Source organism: Adiantum capillus-veneris, chromosome 6 (genome assembly GCF_014529385.1).
Source record: "Adiantum capillus-veneris isolate H3 chromosome 6, ASM1452938v2, whole genome shotgun sequence".
Classification (NCBI taxonomy): domain Eukaryota; kingdom Viridiplantae; phylum Streptophyta; class Polypodiopsida; order Polypodiales; family Pteridaceae; genus Adiantum; species Adiantum capillus-veneris.
The window spans coordinates 74979268-74988894 of record NC_140936.1 but is presented as its reverse complement, the minus strand read 5'-3'; the positions used below and the strand labels follow the sequence as shown (position 1 = coordinate 74988894).

Here is a 9627-nt window from a genome sequence, read left to right as displayed (position 1 = left end):
TGCAGTTAAGCGTACTTGGGTAAAACAGTATTGTGATGGATGACCTCCTCTGAGAAAGTTTTACCTTCAAGTTTGTGGGTGTGCCTCACGTGCAACGAATAGTGCCAACAAAGCCTTGTTGCCAAAATGCATGTCTTTGCCTTGCAGGTGGCCGCCTTGGAGACCGAAGGCCGACGCAGATTGCAGGTGTGGCTCATGGTTGTGGTCTACGGTGCACGTGGTTCCCTACTATCTTTTCGTTGCAATCTACGCGAGCGAGATCGTTATTGATTTTGGAGAGTGGGAGAGGATATACAGAAAGCGCATGTGATGCCTTCCTCGATGTGAGAATAAGAGAGGCGCTTCAATTAGCAAAGGCACTCAGAGACTATATAACTATCAACTTCATTATGCATAGTATGGACTAGATACTATGACGTCCCCACTAACATCATCAGTGCCCAATAGTGGGTGTAGAACTTTGTATCAAGATATGCTCTCACACCCACTCCACACACACACATAAAAGCATATATTCACACAAAGGCCTTGGTTGAAATGGCAAGGCCTCCTTATGCAACAGCATTTAGTACTGTGGTGTATACCTATACGTCCAAACATTGCTTTAAAAGCAAGAATGGTTCGCCGGTTTATGTCTTATGGCTAATCCTAGAAAGAAGTTTTGAGTGGTAGTGAAGTGTGTGATGAGGTACTTGAATGGTACAAAGGGGTTACCTATTTGCTCTGGAGGCAAAAGAAGCTAATCCAATTGGTTACACATATGCACATTATGTAGGGAACATAGGCACGACATCTACTAGAGGCCACTTTTGTTGGTGGTGCAGCGTCTTGGAGTCTCATTGAGAGCAATGTACGACCTTATCTACAACAAAAATTAAGTCTAATACAATTATAGAAGCCATATATTATATCTATATATATATATATATATAAAATATATATGTATATATGATATATATATATATAATTATATATATTTGTATCTATATTTATATATTAAAAAACTCAATGCAATGGTCTATTTGAAGGGAGGTTTTGTGTGCACTTTGTGTGTCCCGTTGTAAACTAAAATACTTCAATAAGCTTTAATAATACACCTCATGTGTAGGTTCAAATCAGTTGTTCTGTCAGTGCATCTATATATATATATATATATATATGTACATACATGAATGCATACATAGGGATGTGTGCATTCATGTATGTACATGAATGCTTTTTTTTTTCGTTCGCTTTTTTTTCCCACCTGCTTTCGTGGATGCTGCTTCAGTGATTGGGGGAAGACGACGCAGCAATGTCAACACGAAAGCTGGTTTGTTCAGCATCCGAAGCTGAGAGGACTTTCTCTAGCACAAATTTTCAAAACTCAATAAAATCATTAGAATTGAGGCGCAATAGCAGGAGCTGCAGGACCAATGGCAACAAGCACGAACCATTTGCTGCATATCAGGCCTTTGCCGCTCACAATTGTGAGTGCAAAAGAAAAAAAAAAGTGGCTACTCAAAACTCTGGGGCAAAAGACATATTGGGCAGTGCTACTCAAAACTCATCAAAGTTCTCCATTTTGAACATCTCTTGGAGACCAGGTTTTTGTAGATCCAATAGTTGTTTGTGAAGGTTGTTACAACTATCCGAAAAAAAGGGGGATCTTGATGTTTTCACAATTTGTTTAAGCTGCTCCTTCAGTCCTTCATCCAGCTCAAAAGCGTCCAAGCCCTTTACAACCAGGACAGTCTGCAGATCTTTACCTCTCTCTTTGAACCACGCTTTCCAAGCCTGAGAAGCTCGTCCCTTCTGTCCCCCGTCAGCTTCCATGAAATCATCGTCAGGCTGCTTCTCTTTCCTAATCTCCTTCAGAGCATCTTGGATGGGTTTTGAAGCAGATGCTTCTACCGCAGCAGAAATAAGTGTTGCATCTACCCAATTGGCACTTGATTTATAAACTTTATCAAGCACATTCATATATAAGCTCATATAAGGCATCTCTGATGCTACACGCAACCCTGCATACTGAGGAGAAGCCTTGGCAACAGTTACATTGGTTGCATCATCTTTCCCCCTTAACTTCACCTGAACATAGATAGCTGTTGTGTTGTTCAGTTTCAATTCATCACCATCATCGCCAGTAAAGGCAAAAATGATGAGATCAACCCCCCATGCGCCTGCAACACATTGGACTGCACAGCCTCGCTCAGCAAAGTGCAAAAAGTCATCAAATGTCATATCAGAGAGCTTCTTGTAAATCCTTCGAAATGAGTTGAAATGCAACTGGGCTTTGGCTAATTTCTTTTCCTTGTCAGTCATTGGTCGCGTAATCAGTTCTGACAATGACTTTCCAACCAAGTGCTTGCAGAAATTATCCACAGTGCAGAGGCCAGACTGACTTTCCTCTCCTTTCTTTTTCGCCTCTAGAAGTATGATCTTAGCTACCAGCTCCCCTGTAAATCCCCTGTCAATCCAACCAGCTGCCAGCGCATTCACTAGTGAGGTATAAAGTTCCCGACTCCTGCCTGATCCATTCAGACGTCTAATGGCCTCTGCTGCAGCATTTGATACAAGTGGCTCAGAGCTCCACACTGTCCACACCAGTTCTCGAGATGGCGAAATAGAAAGAACTGACAGAAGATGGTTCGCCACCAGTTTTGATGAGAGTTTAGAACGGGGGTCAACATCAAGTCCAATGGTAGCTCCTAACAAACTCAATGCTGCCTCTTCTAGGAGGACCTTGTTTTCGGTGATGTGTTTAAACCATTCACCAGCCCCTCCCAACAGCTTATCTTGAGCAAGGCTGCGTGTTACCTCAAAGGCAGATAGCTTAGCATGCTCTATATACTCCTCCCCTTTATGTAATTAAGGCAGATGAGACTTGAAAGTAGCCCACCACAATGGCCTGCCGTATCTCACAGCCCCAATGCAACTAGCAATGCTATTAAGAGTTTTAGCGGGAAAGAGCTGCAGTGTATCCTTTCCTGAGATGTCTGCTGGGAAGATCCCCCAGATTGGAGGTGCTAGCTTGACATTACCAGCAGCAACTCGGTCCGAAGGGTCAGCCCAATCCGGAGCAGAGAAATTTGATATTTCAGAGGATGTGTCCATAAACAGAACAACAATTCCACATCCGCCAACTGCACGGATGGCTCTTCTGATTGGAAGGAAGCAGTTCAACGGATCATCATTCCTCACCAGATGCCTAGCTTACACGTAAAAAAACAAAAAATAAGCCTCTTTTAGGCGCTCTATTTGTAATGCTCCACTTTTAGGGCAAGCTCGCTGCCACTGCGCTCTAGCTCCTATTTTAGGTCACACAGCAATGGTGAGAGAAGTCGTGCTACACCGAGCAGCCGAGAAAGCCAGAGATGCAGACACGCTCGGCAAGAGAGCAGTGGAACGCGTGCCTGTGTCTGATGATCTTGAGGAGGGCTTCACGTTTTGGTTGCTGGATACACTTCGGGTGAAGCATGCGGTGAAGAAAGTGTTTGTAGAATTCCATGGTTTGGGGACATGGCTCCCACTCTCAGAAGTGGAGCCGTTGTCCCTTACGTGGCCCGAGGTCGTGCACGTTATCATAACTGACGAACCAGGAGGTAATGTTCTGTCTGTGTCTGTGAGTAGGGCTTTGCCGATTGAAATTCACCTCTCATCTTGCTTCATTCTCTATTTTCAGGCTTATCCAAAAAACAGTGGATAGAAGTTGATGAGTTGAGTACCACAGGTAAGCCGACTGACTGGAGATAAGCAAAGCTTTCCGCCCCTTGCTCTCTGATGTTTTCTCTTTTTCACGCTCTTTTAGAAAAGGCGTTTAACCTGGAATTCCAGAACCCAGACAACGTCTCCACTATGCATCAGGCTTTGTCGTGCATAATGCGAGGGTATGGCTATGCTCCGACTGCTGGCCTTTTCCAGTCTAGTGGTTGGGGGAAGAGCAGGGTGGTATGCGAATTGTGGAAGAAGGATGTATGGGTTGTTTATTGTTCGTTTGCAGCTGGGACTGGCTATCCCAAGATATCTCCGATAGCGAAATGGTTCCATCAGCAAGCTATGAAGCATCTTGGCAGTGATGCGAGCCTACGAGGGCAACTAGCTTGCATGAATTTTACTTTGGCTTACTTCTGTGCATGCTTGTGTGTGCTGGAAAATAAAGTGAAGAATAGTGATTGGAATCGTGAAAAGTTTTTGATCGAGACAAGACAACGCAACAATTATTGGGAGGATGTGCAAGAGCAGACCGAGAAATTTCTAGCTGTGCGCAGTCTAAAAGATGGTTTGACTAAAATTCAGCAAAGCAAGCAGATTACATGGGCCACGAGGGAAACCGAAGCTCATACGGAATTTGTGAGATTTTGGCCAAACAGTTTGATAAAGAATGCTCAGAGAGAGAGAGAGAGAGGGAGGGAGGGAGGGAGAGAGGGAGAGAGGATGATAAGTTTTTCATTGGGTGGAATTTTTTTTGGCTTTTTCAGTCTCTCTCTCTCTCTCTCTCTCTCTCTCTCTCTCTCTCTCTCTCATGCTCTCTCTCCTCTTCTCTCTCGATGTGCATTCTCTCTCTCTCTCTCTCTCTCTCTCTCTCTCTCTCTTCTTCCTTGCATGTGTCTTCTTGCATAAGCCTTCCAGGTGTCGTGTGTAGGAAAAAAAAAGGGGCAAGGTTGGAGGGGGAAAAAACATGATTTCGTTATGGTTTCTTTGATCTTAGAGAAAAAAGGGAGCATTTTTCATATCCATTGTTGTGTTGAATTCTCCGACCTTAAAGAGAAGCAAGTATTTATTTCTTGTTGTGCTGAAAAGATGATTTTTCCTATGCATTCTTGATAATAATTGTGTTGCTTTATGTAAAATGGAAATTGTTTTGTTGCATGTTCATAACTTGTGTTACAAGAGTGTTTATTATTCATTGTAGAGTGGCAAAGAGTTGCATTTAATGCAACCATTCGTGCACACGCGCATTCCAAAGGGATCAGTCAATCACCTAAACGTAGCATGATTGACATTAGCGAGTCATCGACAAGTTCACCATGGAAGAGTCAAAGAAAGCAACTTGTTGTTGAGGCAAAGGTGGACTCAAATACACATCCAAGAGCGTACACACAAAGTAAGTAATGGTTTGTTGTCTTATCTTTCACTTTTAAGAAAATGTACCTAGGTCTTTGAGTTTTTGATTCGAAATTGTTCTTTTCTGTTGTGAGGAAAACAAGAAGGAAAAAATTGATAAAATCACGAGGCCTGCCTAGTGATAATGATCCAAATTAATGCTTTACAATAATGTAGTGCATGCAAGATTGAGAGAGAGAGAGGAGCAGCATCAATTTTTTATGTTGCAAGAAATAATTCTTGGGGAGAGATAGATAGATTGAATTATCGTCTTCGAAGGTCAGATATGACCCATGGGACCAAAAACAAAACATTACAATCGCTTTCTCTAAGTGAGGGCAATCGATACATATCAGCTAGGGATTGAGGGTCCATCAAAAGAAAAACAAAGCCTAAGAAGGTCCTATGGGGTAGGGGCCGGTTTAGGAGTTCGAAACTCTTAGATGATGGCCTTCCCTCCACGATATACGGCCCACTTTCCGTTGGCTCGTGCTTCACGCACTTTTTTCAGCTCTTCACCTTTGTGCTTGATTTGTGTCGGGGTGAGTTCTTCAGCAATCCAAAACCCGGTGTCTTTAAGGAGACGCAATTGCTAGAGTAGTCGGAGCCGTTCCTCTTTGTCTTTGAACTCAAGAATGGCATGTCCACTAGGTGTGCGCTTGGTGTTGAACTTGTTGACGATACATTCTACCGCATCGTAGTAAACATGAACCGGTTTAAGAGTTTCGTTGAGGTACCAATCAATTTGCAGAAGTCTTGATTGCACTTGTCCCATGCTTGGGGCAGCCCTCCAATGCGAAGCTTGAGGGCATTCTCTTCTTGAAGCTGACGTTCCCGCAGTTCTGTCTTTACACAAGTTTCCACTTTGGCGAGTACGATCGTGTGAACTTGAGTGACTTTTTCTTGGACTTCCTTCACTTTGTTTGTGGTGAGACCGACCATGGAGTCAAATCGCGCCTCGAGCGTGCTAAGGCGCGCTTTGAGGTCGCGGTTTTCTTCCATGACTATGTCGAGGGCGGCTTGAAGTTGTTCGATGCGATCTATTTTGCTCGGGGCTGCTAGGACAGAGGCAAAGCTGGCCCGGGCTCTCCCCGATGCTTTTGGGGTGTTGGTCGCCATCTTTCCACTTGTTGGAGGTGGCTTTGGTGAGAACATACTCTCCAAAATCCCCAGATCAAAATGCTCTAATGCTCACTGTCTCATGGCTCACTGTAGCAGGTAACCATAGCCAAATCAAATGCAATGCTCACTGTCACATGTAACCAGAGCATTTGCATTTGGCATTGCATTTACTAATTGGCCAAGCTGAGCACACCCTTGTTCGCTAGTATTGTATGGTGTGGGTTCGTTGGGCACCACAAATAACTAAGAACTATGATCCATCTTATTGTGCTAATGTATACACCCATGACAATGCTTGCTTTTGTCACTACACTTTTCTAAAGGAGGAGAGGGGCATTGTAGAGAGAGAGCGAGAGGAGGGGAGAAGTTGCAATATAAGTTTAAGAGAGACCAAATGGGAGGCTTCACAAGAAATATGAGTGAAAAAATTAGTCGTTTTAGGGAATGAAGGGTTTCTTTGTCTTTGTGTGAAAATAATAGGATGTGTGCAGATATGTGTGTAATCTCTTTAACTACAAACAACTTTCAAAGGCGAGGCAAAGGAGTGGGATATGTGTGTTGACTCCACTACCTGCTTTTAAGGGCTTCAACACAAAATGAATTGAATAGTTACACTATTGATGTTGTTTTTGAAAAGGTTGACTCTCCACATCTCTCTCTCTCTCTCTCTCTCTCTCTCTTATTTTCAAAGGCGAGGCAAAGGAGTGGGATATGTGTGTTGACTCCACTACCTGTTTTTAAGGGCTTCAACACAAAATGAATTTAACCTAGCCAAAGATCAAGACATTCTATAAAGCTCACAAAATATCAAATGACCACAGTTCTCATAAAGCCCAGCCTGGTGCTGCTGAAGAGCTGCATTCTCTCTCTCTCTCTCTCTCTCTCTCTCTCTCTCTCTCTCTCTCTCTCTCTTTTGATGGCAAAAGTACATCACATTGAGCAGGTGTATAAACTACTATTAATAGAGCAACATCTCACTTTAAAATGATGAGAAAAAATACCAGTCTTTGACCTTTCAAAGGTCCTTCATGGTGCCTTCAGCAAATTCAAATCTCCATTTTATCGCAACTAGCTTTATGAAAAGCCCAACCTGAGCAAATTCCCACGCCCAGGGTTTGTTATGGGAAAAGACACGTCTGCATTACAGACGTAAAAAGAAATAGTCGTGTTCCCATGGAGGGCTTACCTCTAAAAGAAGTTGAAATAAGCTCGACTTTCAAAATTAATGCAGGATAATCAAGCCTCGAGCTGTACATTGTCATGCTTGTCCGAAACACTTTGCAAACAGTTGTAGAAAAGCTCATCCTAGATAAAATCACGATAGCCTTCAACACTTGGCCATCACAACTACACCCATCTTCTTTACATGAACCGCATCCTTGAAACTGGAGCTTTTGCCAATGACCAGGACAGACAATCACGTCATCGTAGCAAGGCCAGGGGTCTGAGATGGGACTCCAAGGAGACTAGCCAGGTGACCTTCAAGCTCAGCCAATTGTGCTTCACGATCCATCTCCATAATAACGGGAACCACGAGAATGAGGAAGGTAGTACCGGCAATCCATGCAGCTTTTCCTGTGCTCCACAGAATCTTCTTGCTAAAGCAGGCCGTGTTAGAAGCAGCACGTTTGCCCTTATGGAAGACCTCTGATTGTCGAACGATATTTCCGACTCTGGATAGCACCCCTTCGTTTCATGGTGCTACTGATGCGCTCAACTTCCTTCGGTTTACACTGTGCTACTCTTCCCTCCCGCCATGGCCTCGACCTCACTTCTAAACCCACGGCTCCGGCTTGGAAAATAAAATAAGTTTCTCTCTCTCTACGAGGGAGGTGGGAGGCAAAGATCGGGTGCTTGGCTGGGCTTGCAGAGCACGGAAAAAGGATGAGTTGTTAGGGGAGTCGGACTCAACGAGATACTAGAGCAGCTGAAACCCTGCGTTGTTGAAGTGGAATGAGGCCTCTCGCTAGCAACACATTCAGGGGATGTGCTCAAGGAGGCGACTTTAGAGGAGTTCAAGCTGGGGGTCACGGCTTTGGCAGACGGGGCATCCAGCACACACTGATATCCCCCTCTCTAGCATTGTTGCAGTAGGAGCGGCCAGGGGTTGGGGGCTCGGGTGCAGGCAAAAAAAAGGACGCGATTAACGGTGGCAGGGAGCTCGCGAAGGCAGGCAAGGTGAGGGCACACTGACAATGCACAGAACTCTCTCTCTCTCTCTCTCTCTCTCTCTCTCTCTCTCTCTCTCTCTCTCTCTCTCTCTCTCTCCCCCCCCCCCCCCCCCCCCCCCCCCCCCCCCCCGCGACCAGGTGCTACTGTGGAAAGGGGGAGGGGGAGCATTATGCCAGATAATAGATTCATAGAACGAGCTTACAACTACAACTCCTGTCTTCAATCCTCGTAATGAGTCTTTTCTATAGTCTATCTCTATAATGAGTGTCTCCTCTCTACACGAGGTCTTACTCCTCAAGCCAAAAAATCCTTGTAATGAGTGTTTGCAAAGCTCTATCTTTAAAAATATTTACAATGAGTGTCTGTTCTTGGAACTAACCAATCAAAAAAATCTATATTTTTTAAAAACACTCTCTTTTTTCATTAAGAAAAAGGGACACATCACTATGGCCTTAGCCCTTTGGGAAGGCTAAAAATGTGCAAGAGAAGCTCTACACAAGAGCTTGATCCAAACAGTAGTAGGAAAATATGTTGCTTGTAACTCTCAGCATGTTCCACAAGCCGTTGATCCTTCTGCACAGCTTCCTAGGTCTATTGCTCATCTTGCTCCTTATAGGTACATGGAGACTTGGTATTTGTGAATATCAATGAAGTTATTTTAGAGATCATGTGCTACGTATGTAAATCTACAAAAGTGTACAAGATCGTAGGTGGAACTTATTGTATTTTGTGTGAAAAACCTATAAGAGCTTTGGAGATTGCACACTTGTGTTAGCAACGGCTAACACAGGCTACACCAATTATACACCAAGCTATGGATGTGCTATAGTGCACAATATTTCATTTTCATTGTATAGAGCCTTGGGCTCATGTAGGAGTTCCAGAGTTATATGAGTGTAGGCTAGAGAGATCAACTTTATCCCATAGTTGAAGGATTTGAGGCCCAAAGCTATAAAAGAGCCCTATGCTTAATGAGTAGTCAATATTCTTAGATGAGTTCTCCTCTTTGTAGAGTGGATGGTCATGACGCTCATGGGCTTTCCATGCCCATGTAGCTCTTGATTTCTAATAATCAATTACACTTTCTTTCTTATTAGTCTTCTTTGTTTGATTATGTGGAGTGAGATTGTATTAGTATGATGGTAGATCTCCTAATCCCTTTTTTGAGTTAATATATTCTATCCACAGCATTGGCCATCGTGTGTGAGGGTTGTGCCTTCCTTCTCTTCATCTCTCTCTACAAGTTGT

At 43.7% G+C, this 9627-nt stretch overlaps 1 protein-coding gene and 1 pseudogene across 1 annotated transcript; one reads left to right on the top strand and one right to left on the bottom strand.

Annotated features, from left to right (window-relative positions):
* Nucleotides 1-1539: 1539 nt before the first annotated feature.
* Nucleotides 1540-3192, bottom strand: LOC147455713 (uncharacterized; annotated as a pseudogene).
* Nucleotides 3186-6476, top strand: LOC147455712 (uncharacterized). Its single transcript, XM_086515318.1, has 4 exons — nt 3186-3584; nt 3665-3712; nt 3791-4261; nt 4895-6476. Exons 1-4 carry the CDS (start codon nt 3311-3313, stop codon nt 5092-5094), a joined length of 993 nt encoding a protein of 330 aa, XP_086371444.1. The 5' UTR covers nt 3186-3310; the 3' UTR covers nt 5095-6476.
* Nucleotides 6477-9627: the final 3151 nt, after the last annotated feature.

Excerpts from the sequence above, each read along its gene's own strand:
- LOC147455712 (XM_086515318.1), top strand. The coding sequence starts at position 3,311 with ATGGTGAGAGAAGTCGTGCTACACCGAGCAGCCGAGAAAGCCAGAGAT. Across the intron at positions 3,713-3,790 it reads TGATGAGTTGAGTACCACAG|AAAAGGCGTTTAACCTGGAA; the intron begins GTAAGCCGACTG and ends ACGCTCTTTTAG. Across the intron at positions 4,262-4,894 it reads TGTGCGCAGTCTAAAAGATG|AGTGGCAAAGAGTTGCATTT; the intron begins GTTTGACTAAAA and ends TATTCATTGTAG.